This window comes from Saccopteryx bilineata, chromosome 1 (assembly GCF_036850765.1).
Source record: "Saccopteryx bilineata isolate mSacBil1 chromosome 1, mSacBil1_pri_phased_curated, whole genome shotgun sequence".
Lineage (NCBI taxonomy): Eukaryota > Metazoa > Chordata > Mammalia > Chiroptera > Emballonuridae > Saccopteryx > Saccopteryx bilineata.
Genome location: NC_089490.1, coordinates 311,860,692 through 311,874,680, shown reverse-complemented (window position 1 = coordinate 311,874,680; position 13,989 = coordinate 311,860,692). Strand labels below are relative to the sequence as shown.

Sequence of the window (13,989 nt, the reverse complement as noted above, 5' to 3'; positions counted from 1 at the left end):
AGCAAGGCTAAGAAATTAAGAAAAAGTAAACTTGAATATTAAAGTAGTATGGCTTTAGTTAAGATAAATATTATAAGCATGCATAAGATTCTACAGTCAAGGGATCATACTATATTTATATCTTGATTTCTATAGAATTGTGAAACTGACTAGAAAATTGTTGGTGAAGGTTTCAAGTCTGAATCTTATAACAGAAAATAAAGGTCCCAAATTTGAGCCCAGGACTTGCTCAAAACCTCAACCAGTTATCTCAATGGTATTGGTCAAAAAGGGTCTAGTCAAACCCGACCTGTGGTGGCGCAGTGGATAAACACTGACCTAGGATGCTGGGACCCCCAGTAAGAAACCCTGGGCTTGCCAGGTTAAGGCACACATGAGAAGCAACTACTATGAGTTGATGTTTTCTGCTCCCTCACCCCGGCCTTCTCTCTTTCTCTGCTCTCTCTAAAATCAATAAATAAAATCTTAAAACAAAAAGGGTCCAGTCAAAAAAACTATGGGAGGAAACACAAGGCTTTATATAGTCCTCAGAAGTTAATAATATAGTCTGTGGCTACCATAATTTAGCATTGCTCTGTAAATTAATCTTTTCCTTACATTCATTCACTGACATCCCACTTTCATAAACACCTACTTCAGTATCTCAAACATCTACCTACACTTACACTGCTTAAGACTTCCTTCCTTTTACTCCAAATATTACCTTGTTTCTCAAGGTCCACATTTTCTACAAATTATGACCTCTCTTTTATCTTATTTTAAACAGCACTTGAGCCTGACCAGGAGCATTGACCTGGGACACCGAAGGCCCAGGTTTGACATCCTGAGGTTGCTGGCGTGAGTGTGGGCTCATCAGCTTGAGCAAGGGGTTGCCGGCTTGATCCCAAAAGTCAGTGGCTTGACCAAAGAGTCACTGGCTCAGCTGGAGCACCCAGGTCAAGGCACATACGAGAAAGCAATCAATAAACCACTAAAGTACCACAACAACTAGTGGATGCTTCTCATCTCTCTCCCTTCCTGCCTGTCCCCCCGACTAAAAATAACAAAAAAACATTTGATACAGAGCCATCATGCTTAGTACAGAACTGCTGATATTCAATAAAATTTTACTGTATGCCTATAAATGTAATTGAGAGGAAAAATGTGGGAACCAATAATTAAGGAAATGTAGATGAATGTGCCATAAGTTCTATCTTCAAGAAACATAAATTCAAAAATGATCAATATGATAGACATGTCAATCACTAACCGTACATAAAACGGCATGTACTAAATGCCACAGGTGCTCTATAAACAAAAATTCCAAAGAAAGGGATCAATTCTGGAAGATGGAAGACAGTGAAAAATTATGAAGGGCTTTATGGAGGGAGAAATTCAATTTGTATCTTGGAAGTCTCTCCAAATAAATATATAATAATCTTTTTTGAAAATTAAGACTATAATATATATTTTTTTGTCACAGAGACAGAGAGAGTCAGAGAGATGGACAGATAGACAGGAAGGGAGATGAGAAACATCAATTCTTCATTGTGGTTCTTTAGTTGTTCATTGATTGCTTTCTTATCTGTGCCTTGATGAGGGGGGGCGCTATAGCAGACCGAGTGACCCCTTGCTCGAGCCAGTGACCTTGGGTCCAAGCTGGTGAGCCTTGCTCAAACCCGATGAGCCTGCATTCAAGCTGGCAACCTCGGGGTCTTGAACCTGGGTCCTCTGTGTCCCAGTCTGATGCTCTATCCACTGCGCCACTGTCTGGCCAGGCAAGACTATAATATTTTAAAAAATTACTACAACATTGGGTTTTAGTAGGTTTACAGCTATTTGATAAATTAATCTTTCTTTTCTCTTTTGTAGTTTAGTACATGGACTGGAAAGTAATTGTGTAAAACAAACAAAAAACAAAACAAAAATGTAAACCACCAAATTCCATAGCTTACCAGAATAAAAAAAAGGTTTAGGCCCTGGCCGGTTGGCTCAGTGGTAGAGCGTCGGCCTGGCGTGCGGAAGTCCCAGGTTCGATTCCTGGCCAGGGCACACAGGAGAGGCGCCCATCTACTTCTCCCCCCCTCCCCCCCTCCTTCCTCTCTGTCTCTCTCTTCCCCTCCCGCAGCTGAGGCTCCATTGGAGCAAAAGATGGCCCAGGCGCTGGGGATGGCTCCTTGGCCTCTGCCCCAGGCGCTAGAGTGGCTCTGGTCACGACAGAGCGAAGCCCTGGATGGGCAGAGCATTGCCCCTGGTGGGCGTGCCGGGTGGATCCCGGTCGGGCACATGCGGGAGTCTGACTGCCTCCTCGTTTCCAGCTTCAGAAAAATACACACACACCCCCCCCAAAAAAAAAAGAAAAAAAAAAAGAAAAAAAAAAGAAAAAAGAAAGGTTTGGCTAAATTAATTAGCTTAAGAGGAAGTATAATCACTTTTCAGAATTTCTTCTCATATGACCTATATATGACTTACTATCACCTAATCAGTAACTGCACACACAAGAGAATTTAGATCCTACTCTACAGAAATAAGCTTCAGTATGTTCTTAAAGTTACCTTGTGAAAAGCTGGGTGACACAGCTTGGTTGACAGCAAATACACTGTTTGATCTTGGTGGTGTCTGTAACTGGGGTGGTGAAGGTTGGGCAGTCACAGGTGCAGAACTTCCAGGCAATACCACAACATTAGACTGACTGACAGCTGTTCCTAAGGCTGTTGGATCAGTCATGCAGGTAGCTATCAGAATGTTATTTGAATTACTAAAAGTTGTACTTGTAGCTGGCATCAACTGTATATACCCTCCATCCTTGGAAACACATGGTGTAATATTGGCTGAAAAAGCAATGCTGTCTTCACTCTGAGCATTGTTTACCACAGAGTCTTCAGGTTTAAGTCCTAAAAGGCTCTGTTCCACTGAGGCTGAATCCCCCATTCCTTCAGCAGATGTAATAGCACCTGCAGTTTCTTCTGGAGAGAGGCATTTAACTAATTCTGCATTTCTGGCAGGTGATTTAGCAGAAGACAAAATTATAGTTGGCAAGTTTTCTCCACTGATACTAGAAACTGCACTGTTAAGTTCAGTATCTGAGGGAACAAACGAGTCATCACTGATGATAATTTTGAGGGAGACAATGTTTGATGCATCTATCTCTGTTGAGTTGTTGCTAGCAGGTTTATCACTAGTATTTTGGGAGTCAGGGTGAGATTCGACCACTGAAGAACACACAGATTCTGAAGAAAGAGAATGTCTATCTTCTACAAGATTACCTCCTGGAGGCATCAACACAACCTCTCCACAGTTATTATTTTCACCTAAAGGGAGAAAAATACTATTTCCATCTTCTTTTACAGATGATGAAGGCTCTTGTGAATCCAAAGCAACCTTCTCAGACTTGGAGGGCTGAATTTCATGTTCTGTATGATTTAACTCAACACAATTATTAGATGGTTGTTCAATTGAAGATGTTGAATCTCCAAGACGAATTTCTACTTGTTGTTCAGATATATTTAAACCTGAACTATCAACAGACACAGATAATATTTTACTTTGAAGTGGAGAACTGTCTTGGGAATCTGAAAGTTGTGATGTAATTGCTAATACATCATTAGTTTCAATTTTACTGTGGTCAATTTCTCTAGAGTCTGGTGACTTGGAACCATGCAAATTAGTTTTCAGCCTTCCTGTATCATTAGAACTTTCACAAAATTCACTCTTTTTAGATAGTTTTCCAGTTAGCGGTATATTTTGGGATAAAAGTTGAGAGCTTTTCCCAGAGAGAGTTAAATTTTCATTTTTAGCTTCATCACCAAGGGAAACAAATGAAGTTATTGATGTATCAGATTGATCTGGCTGTAATCGAGATTCATTCGGCATATTTGGAGACAAAGAATTCTTTTCAACTTCCATAACCATTTCAGTTTCAGCGGACATCTGACTGGTATATAATTCAGCACATTGCTGATTACATTTGGTATCAGAATTTACTCTTTGGTTAAAGTCATTCAAATTAGGCACAGACTCAAAGGTAATGCCAAGGTTACACTTCTGTTCAGTAGGTAAAACTGTTTTAAAGGTCTTTTTCTGGATGCTAGAACCTATCTGGGAAAAATGTTCCTGGGCTTCCTGTCTAAGCACATCATGGTTGCTGCCACTCTTCAAAGCATTTGATGTGTCTTCATTTTGGTAAGATGTACAAAGTGGGGTTTGACCAGATTGATCATCTGCAAAATATCAGGATAGTAGCAAAATATGGTGAGTATGTACAGCTTCTAAGGTAGTCATCTTTACCATAAAACCTACTTTGCCAAGGAAGTCACTCATCACTGACATACCAGTAAGTAGAAGTCTGACATGAAAACCTTATCTACCATTTTCTGAGTATCAAAATATTTAAAAGGTACATCTTTTTATTACTGATGCCTTTTTATAAACAAGTGCCAAATGTTTTCAAGCTTCTTGGAAAACAGATGACAAGATGAAGGACAAGGTATATAAATTTAAGAATATTAGCCAGTATGTAAAAAAGGGGCTCCAAACATGCAACTCTTTTTTTTTTAAGGCACTTGACTTTTCAACTTGTACCATTTCTATTGACCTTACTTTATCTGATATATTCTTAAAGGTGAAATGAGGCCAAGTACATTTTGCATGATCAACATATGATATTATTGTGTATTTTCTAATATTCAACACATTTACTCAACCACAGGCTGGTACTGGGAAACAAAGATGAATGACCTTAGAAAAATCAGTCTTCTAAGGGAAGCTGATATAGAACAGAAAGTCATAATAAAACATGGTAAAAACTGTAAAAGTATAGAAACAAAAGGCACCTATCTGCCTGGGGATGTGAGCAAGTATTACAAAAGAAATATTATATCTTGAAAAAAAAATTTGATAGCTGGAATAAGAAGAAAGGGTATTTCAGAAAATAACAGAACACTGATAAAGTGTCATACAGCATTCACAGTTTAAAACAGAAAACAATAACAATCTGAAAAATCCATAAAATGTTTATCCATAATTATGTAATTTAGTTAATGTGGGAGGCAGAAATACACAAAACACTGAGTACAGGGAACATCTGAATCCTTATTGTGGGGAGATTAGTGGAGATTATATCCAGGCCAAATAAATTTAGAAGTAGATAGTTCCAATAAAGCAGGAAGACTTTCTGAGAAAGATTTCAAATTTCATTTTGTGCAAGGTAGAACTTAAATGAAGCACAATCTTTTACACATAATATATAGCGAGAAAGATATACTCCACTATAATCCAATCTAAGAAGAAATGAAGGATTGGGCTTGGGTGTAGGCAGAGAACTCAAAGTAGAAATGTAGTTTGAGATACTCCAAAACTAGTTTGTATAAGACATAATAGCTTTAGAAGGACGCCATCAGGGTTTTTAGAGGGTTTGAGGGGGTAATAACATTTAAGAACACGTGAGCAGAAATGATTACTTTGGCATAGCTTGTAGAAAAAATGGATAGAGGTGGTATGAAAGAGGCCTAAAATTTAGCAAGAAGTATGTATGAGATGCCAGGATAATGTGAGAGAAGCCAGGATAATAGTTATCTTTGAAGAACAGGGATGGAGGAAATATTGATTGGGAAGAGAGGTTTTGGTGTTGCTGTTGGTGTTCTAGCTTTTAACTTGAGAGATGGTTATGTTTATATAGTATTTGCTGGACTGTAATTCAATGAGCTATACACATTTTTTAATTGTACACTTCTGTATATTTCAACAAGGTAAAATTTGAAAAAAACTTGCAAATACTTAAAAAAACCCTAAAATGGATATTCACTGCCTTTCTTCATTTAATAAATAGTTACTGTTGGGCAATTATGAGCCAAATTAGTACTCCATGGGAGGCAGAAATATAAAGAACCGAGTTAGTAGACACATAGGGATATTACCTAAAACCTCATTAATATCTTTAATTCAAAACTATTGCATATAATTTCCTCTAAATAAGTGAGATATAGATAACTGAGCAGTCAGCTAAACTTGCTTACCGGGCTGAATGATTTATACCACACACCAACCTTCCATCTTGGGGATTTAAATCTATGGCTCAAAAAAATTAAGTCAAATGTTATAGACGTCTGCTGAATTGGTCAACACTATTAACACCAAATTGTGCATGTCAAAAATCAATTATAAAAAAGTACTAAAAATTTATCTTTTAATCAAAGTACTACAGGCTGGGAAGTATAATTTTCTTTTTATTTATTTTTTCTAATAATGAGAGACTACTACATTTACAAAAATGACCTATCTGGTAATTTGAACAACTTCCAAATTAAACAATGTTTTTTGCCTTTGAAATTTTGAGACTGACATTAGGGTTGGATTGATGATATTAACAAAGTCAAATTCTTACCAGATTCTTCTGTTTTAAAAGAACCTTTAACTGCTAGATTAGTTTCATCTGCTAAGACTACATTGGGATTGGTTTCCATATGCTGACTGGAAATGCCTTGTGATAAATTTTTATTATTCTTTGTTTTACCTGTTAAAAAGGGAACAGGGAAACAATTGGTTAAATGACCAAAATAAAAATAAGCATCAATTCACGAAGCTTGACAGTGGTCAAGCAAATGTTAAACTTTGGTTTTAATTATGGTATTTTGGATGTTTTTATATGTTGCCTTATACATCACTGACAAGTACAAAGATTTTCCACCAGATTGGTAGTTCTTAAACTTGAGCCTATTATCAGAATCATCTGGGGGTGAAGGTGGGGGTCCACGAATTTGAATTTTTAACATGATCTCAGATAATGCTGATATTGCTGGTTGAGGCACTACACTTTTGAGAATTATTCCACTAGGACAAAAGATTGTATTCCTTTTGTATTATCCGATTGTGCTTGACATTATGTATGTACAGTAGCAGACTTTAACACTTTTACGCTGACTGGCAAAAATGCCCACAAAAACAAAACAAAAACTGACCTCCAATTTTATAGCTTAGCTAAAGATTCTTTAAGAAAAAACAAAACGAGAAACAACAAAAAGCCCTTTCATATTTGTATGTTTAATGAAAACAGAAACTTTTTTCAGAAGCTCTGGGGAATGTTGCTTCACTTTGGTTAAGTTTCCAAAGAAACGAAGAAACATTTTTCTTCTAACTACCTTGAAAGGAATGGTCTTCTTACCATAGTCAAAAAGATCAAACAGTGCCTGAAATGCTGGATCTGATTCTGTCTGTTCTAATATATCTTGTATAGCTTCTTCAGACATATGGATTTCATTCTACCAAAAAAAGAAAAAGTAAATATGTTTAATATCAGCAAAATAATATATTTCCAAACATTAAAACATAGAAACTATATATGCATATAAATACAAAATAAAATCATGCTATAACTTGACATACAATACTGTATAAATTTAAAGCATATGGCATAATGACTTGACCTACATATTTTGTAAAATGATTTCACAATAAGTTAACATCCATTATCGCATATAGATTAAAATTTTTTTTCCTTGTGAGGCCTCTTAGGATTTACTTTTATTATTTTTACGATTAAAAAAAATTTATTAATTTTTTAGGAGGGGTGAGAGAGAGAGAGAGAGACAGAAGAGGGGAAGGAGCAGGAAGCATCAACTCCCATATGTGCCTTGACCAGGCAAGCCCAGGGTTTCGAACTAGCAATCTCGGTGTTTCCGGTCAAAGTTTATCCACTGCGCCACCACAGGTCAGGCCAGATCTACTCTCTTAACAACCTTCAAGTATACAATACAGAAGTGTTAGCTACAGTCACCATGCTGTACATTAAAACCCTAGTACAGTACTTATAACTGGGAAGTATGTACCTTTTAACTACCTTTATTCAATTCCCCAATTTCTTCCCCTTGCTTCTGGTAACCACAAATCTGATTACCTTTTCTATGAATCTGGTTTTGTAATAGTTTTTTTTTTTGCTATAAATTTTTTAAAATTTCTTTTTAATTTATTCATTTTAGAGAAGAGATAAAGAATGAGAGAGAGAGTGAGAAAAAGGGGGAAGGAGCAGGAAGCATCAAAACTCCCATATGTGCCTGACCAGGCGGTGGCGCAGTGGATAAAGCATCGATGCAGAGGACCCAGGTTTGAGACCCCGTGGTCACCAGCTTGAGCGCGGGCTCATCTGGTTTGAGCAAAAGCTCACCAGCTTGAACCCAAGGTCGCTGGCTCCAGCAAGGGGTTACTCAGTCTGCTGAAGGCCCGCGGTCAAGGCACATATGAGAAAGCAATCAATGAACAACTAAGGTGTTGCAATGCGCAATGAAAAACTAATGATTGATGCTTCTCATCTCTCTCCGTTCATGTTTGTCTGTCCCTGTCTATCCCTCTCTCTGACTCACTCTCTGTCTCTGTAAAAAAACAAACAAAAAAAACTCCCATATGTGCCTTGACCAGACAAGTGCAGAGATTTGAACTGGCGACCTCAGTGTTCCAGGTTGACACTTTATCCTGTGCCACCACAGGCAGGCTGTAATGTTCTTTAATCTGTTTTTTCACATTAGTTTACTGCACACTGCTTTCTAGGTCCTTCAATATAAATATATATCACTACTTTTAGCTGTCTGCTTTGGTCTCTTTATACTAAATGCTTTCTTCAAATGGACAATCCTTGCTTGTCTGGTCATATTTACAATTAGCGTACTAAAAGCTACCTGAAAACTGCACGAACAGTGGGAACTTGTCTACTACAATCTAAGCAGTAGAATAATCTTACAGAACCATTTGTATTTTTAGTTTAATTTTTTTTTCTTTGAGTTATATGTCTTGCTGGAAAAGTTTATGATGGACAACTGTTTTTGGGGGAGAGTGTGGTCTGGGAAGCAGATATGGAGTTTAACTGCTTCCTAAAGATTTGCAGTTTATGATTCTATTTGTAGCCCTATCTTTACCTTTACTCTCAGAAGTACTGGTGGTGAGCTTTTCGGGATTTCTGTGTTATAAAGTGGCTTTTACCTGAGCTTTGCCTATTTTAGGTCAGGTACCACTCATATATTTTGATTTCCAAAAGTTTTCTTTTTTTCTGTCATATCCTCTTTTTTGTCCCTGTGGGTTAAACCTTTCTAAAAATTCCCTATATAGCCTGACAAGGCAATGGTGCAGTGGAAAGAGTGATGGACTGGGATGTGGAGGACCCAAGTTCAAAACCCTGAGGTTGCTGGGCTCATCAGCTTTAGGGCAGGCTCACCAGCTTGAGCCCTAGGTCGCTGGCTTGAAGCCTAAGATTGCTGGCTTGAGCCCAAGGTCACTGGTTTGAACAAGGGGTCACTGCTCTGCTGTGCCTCCCCGTCAAAGCACATATGAGAAAGCATGTATGAGAAATCAATGAACTAAGGTGTCGCAACAAAGAATTGATGCTTCTTATTGCTCTTCCTTCCTGTCTGTCCCTATCTGTCTCTCTGTCTGTCAAAATAAACAAATAAACAAACAAATAAAGATTCCCTATACAGGGGGTCCTTGGGTTATGACACAATTGTGTTCCTATGACAGTGATGTAATCCAAATTTTGTTGTAATCTGAAACACACCCTAGCCTAAGTCACTTACCTATCCTAACACAGTTGTAAAATCATCATCTAGAACATAAAAACACAACTAAACCACAGAAAAAGAATACTGTGTATTCTTCCACTGTGCGCAACCAAACTAGTTTGCCTACTAGTCTGTATGACTCTAATGGTGTGAGCCAAAACACCCGTGTCTCAATTTTTTAAAGTTTTTATGGGAGCGAGTGTCGTAAACTTAAAACGCTGTGTCAAGACTGTCATAAACCGAGGATCCCCTGTACTGTCTTTTTTAGTAGTAGGGTACAAAACTCAACCAACTCCCACTTTTGGACATTTGAATTTTTTCTCATTTTTCAGTCAGGGCAAACAACATTACAAAAAAATCTTTATCCAGGCACCTGCTCATTTCTTGGGAAAAATGCTTCTTAGTCAAATTACTAGGTCAAAAGACACATAGATTTAAAATTTTGAGACCCCGCCAGGGTCGCGACCCACAGGTTGAGAACCACTTCTGTACAGGGTCTTAGGTCCTGAACAAAGAATTCACAGCATGTTCTCTGAAGACCATCAAGCTGGATCCGGGAGGGCTGCAGTGCCCCTGAATGCACAGTGCTCAGGGCGGGCTCCTCTGCTGGATCAGGTCAGTGGTTGCCTGGGATGTAACCTGTGCACTCAAAATTGAGGGGCTGTGAGTGAGAAGGAATCTATTGCTAAGCTCCATAAATATTGCTGCAATCAGAAAAAATAAAAAATTCCTCCTGAACCACATCCTTCTTTTTCTTTGTACACACACAGAGCCACCCTTACCCATACCTGAAGTCCCAGGAGTTCGTCAATTGAAGTTTCTGGTTCAGGATTGCTCTCTGTTTGCTTAGGTGCTTGAGCAATATTGTTGTCACTGTAATAAAGTAAGGAAAATTTTTAGCATAGTTCTCAATTAGGCAAAAACAATTAGGTATCTTACACGCACATAGCTTACCTAGTCAAAAATTTATTAATATTCTCTGCAAGTTTTTCTTGAAGAGATTTGTTGCTCAATATTTTTTCTCGTGCATTTTCAATAACCATTTGCTGGAAAAGAAAGTCAGTATTAGCAAAAGGACAGATAGAATACTATGTTATTTATTTAAAAAGAACCAATGAATGAAAGCTGGATAGCTTTAATAAATCCAGGCGGAACCTCAGAAGTTATGGAGGCTTCCTCCATATCAAAACCCGAATACCACAGTGTTCTATTTGAATGTTCCCAGATCCCTCAACTCGTTCCAGTGATTACACAATACATTTAAAAAACTCTTTAGCTTTTCATACAAGGTTTTAAATAATCTGACTTCAGTAAAATGCCATATTATATTATATAATTCAGCAACAATGTATTTACTGTTTCCCAAACATACACTGTTCTTACTTGGTGTTTAGCACATGCTACCTATTCTGAATGAATTGACTCTTACTGTGAAAACTTCATCACCCTCCATCCCAAGGCAACTCCACTACACAGCCTTTATATTTTATTTAATTTTTGACAGACAAGAGTCAGAGAGAAGGAAAGATAGGGACAGACAGACAGGAAGGGAGAGAAATGAGAAGCATCAATTCTTTGTTGTGGCATCTTGGTTGTTCATTGATTGCTTATTCATTGATTGCTTTCTCATATGTGCCTTAATGGTGGGGGTACAGCACAGCGAGTGACCCCTTGCTCAAGCCAGCAACCTTGGGCTTCAATCCAGTGACAAGGGGTCATGTCTATGATTCCACGCTCAAGCTAGATGAGCCTGTGCTCAAGCTGGCAACCTCGGGGTTTCGAACTTGGGTCCTCCGCATCCCAGTCCAACGCTCTATCCATTGCGCCACTGCTTGGTCAGGTTGCACAGCCTTTATGTATACCAATATTTTAAAACTCAGGAATATTTTAAGCTGCAAAGTTTGGAAGGGTCACTTACTTTTTCTACTGCAAATGCATTTGGATCCTGGATATTCCGTATTGTTGTCTGAGGCCCAGACAAAGTGACAGTTTTCCTTTGAGATTCACTGAAACACATTGAAAAGCTTGTCTTTCAAGTAGTATGATTAAAAGATTCAATGATAATCATACATACAGATACAATATGTATATTATAAATGTAGACATATATCTTAACATCATGGTAGAACAGATATCCTTGACTTGTGGTAGGAAAAAAGGGCTTTAGAGTGAAAAAGCATTACTAGACTTGAGAAAGAAAAAACAAATTTGAGGTCTAGTTTTACCACTTGTTAGCTATGTGTTCTGTAGCAATTAAGCTATGAATGACCCTCTGACTCACTTTATCATGGGATAAGAACAATGCTTTATTGGGGTTAATGAAATAACTGAATGAAATATAGTATATGAAAGACCTCATAAATAGGTCAAGGTTCCTTTGTTAGATATTATAATTGTTTTACTATTTTACATGGTTAAGTGAGAAAGCTTGCCATAAAGAAGGCTGAGGTTAGCCCTGAACGAGAAAACCAACAGTAAAAATTCCAACAAAAATACCCATGACATGTCAATTGAGAAACTGGGGAAAAACCCTTTCAAACTAATACCCCTTTTTCCTGAAATAGCCTTCAAACAAAGACACATGGGTTAAGTTGGACATAAGAAACTTTTCTCAGATTGTCCATGAAAAGATCAGATTATTCACTATTTAGGGCTTTATGGGTTTTTTTTTTTTTACCCTAAAACATGCCAGTATTACTTAGTTACTAAAAAACATTTATTTCAAAAAAATCTGAGAAAACATCAAGTTTAAAATATATTTTTCTGGATCACTACAGAAAAACATAACTACAATGAAAATTATATGTCATTAATTATGTCATAATATGCCACCTGATTTTCAGGGCAGTTACAATGTGAAAAAAATGTTCTGAAATGGATGTAACAGTAAATAGTCCCAAAAACTTAATCCAATCTCGTTATTTTATTTGCAGTGTAGATATCTTTGTATAAATCCCTTTTCTTTTTAAAGTTATTGGAAACTTATCCTTTTAAAAAAGCATTTACCGGCTAAGGCCACTAGGATCTCAGTCCATGTTCACAAATGCATAAATAATCTTCTTATAAAATAATAATGATAAAAAAAAGTATTTACCTTTTGCGTCTACCAGGAGACATCAAACTGGGATGAGTTTTCTTCTCCTGAGGACCAGATATGATACTTAAGGTCTCTCCACCTGATTTCAAGAAAACAAAACAATAAGTCAAACAAAATGGATAGTTTTCTAAACCTGAATTAATAGAATAAATAGTATAACTCAGCAAACACAGAGCACCTGCTATGTACAAGGCACTGTAAAAGATAAAAGATGAGTAAATTATAGTATTGATGACAGGTTTTGCAATAAAACACAGGTACAGTATAATCTCAGAAAAATATAACATGGCAGAATGGAAGAACTGTAATAAAAAATATAAACTAAGTGTACACTATAGTGTATATATACTAGTTTGTACCCAGAAGTGTAAAAGAGGTTAGGGAAAAGATAGAAATGGGGGGGGGGGATTTAATGGATGGCAGTAAAGTTTAGCTGCATAGAAGAGAAAGACTGGTCTAGAAAAAGTAACTAAAACCTCAATTCTAACCTCAACTCTTATTAACTAGCTTTTGGCCCCTTAATACTTTGTGTTTGTACCCATATGATTTCCAAGTTCATCACTAACTCTAAGATTCAACTCAGAGTATAATGGTAGAGATGGAGGTGAACTAGAAGACATTCCTCATTCTAGGAGGGCATGCTAGCATAAACAAAAATAAAGAGGTGGAGAAACAGAATGTGTATTCCTTTTAATATAAAACACAACGGGCCCTTTTTATTAATGTAGATAACTGAGATACAGAATTGTACTTTAGAATAGAAAATCCTAGATTAAAGTGTCTCACAGATATAATAATACAGCTATTTCATGGCAAACTTACAAAAAAAACTTTCTTGCTTTCTTTTTTTTGGGGGGCTATAACTTTAAACTATGAATATAAAGACAAAAGTATATCATTTCATTTATACAATTTGGTTAAAAACAAAATTTATGAGAGTAAAATTTAAACTTACTGGTCATAGTGTCTTGTGATTGTGAATGGTTAACCACTACAAAATTTGATCTCAAAGGAACTGAAGTTTGGCTAGTTGGCCGAATAACTTGAGTAGCTGTCAAAGGGGCAGTCGTAAGTTGTCCTGAAACATATGGTAAAGTCAGCATCTCTGAACTGACAGGAGCTACTTGAGATGCAAGCCTTCTCTGACGTTTGATTTCTGCAATGCCACTTCTTGTTCGGGCTGAAACACATGAGAAATTAAAAAATTTACTCAATGTCAGAGTAGTTTGGGGATTTAAAGAAGTATACATGATATATACGCAACTATTTAACATATTAAATCTAGAGATTGAAAAATAGCCCTTAAAGATACAACTACATTTATGAAATGTCATAAGAAACAAACTGAGTAAACAACAACTATAAATTCAA

General features: G+C 37.0%; 1 protein-coding gene across 2 annotated transcripts in view; it reads right to left on the bottom strand.

The window, feature by feature from the left end:
- Window positions 1-13,989, bottom strand: part of NPAT (nuclear protein, coactivator of histone transcription) — a 59,660-nt gene that overhangs the window by 9,206 nt on the left and 36,465 nt on the right. For both annotated transcript variants that reach the window (XM_066247425.1, XM_066247436.1), the window contains 8 exons: window positions 13,574-13,798; window positions 12,616-12,697; window positions 11,440-11,527; window positions 10,476-10,567; window positions 10,310-10,394; window positions 7,139-7,235; window positions 6,362-6,490; window positions 2,535-4,199 (listed from right to left, as the gene is read on the bottom strand). In XM_066247425.1, coding sequence (XP_066103522.1) covers window positions 2,535-4,199; window positions 6,362-6,490; window positions 7,139-7,235; window positions 10,310-10,394; window positions 10,476-10,567; window positions 11,440-11,527; window positions 12,616-12,697; window positions 13,574-13,798 — 2,463 coding nt within the window. The remainder of the gene's footprint in view (window positions 1-2,534; window positions 4,200-6,361; window positions 6,491-7,138; window positions 7,236-10,309; window positions 10,395-10,475; window positions 10,568-11,439; window positions 11,528-12,615; window positions 12,698-13,573; window positions 13,799-13,989) is intronic.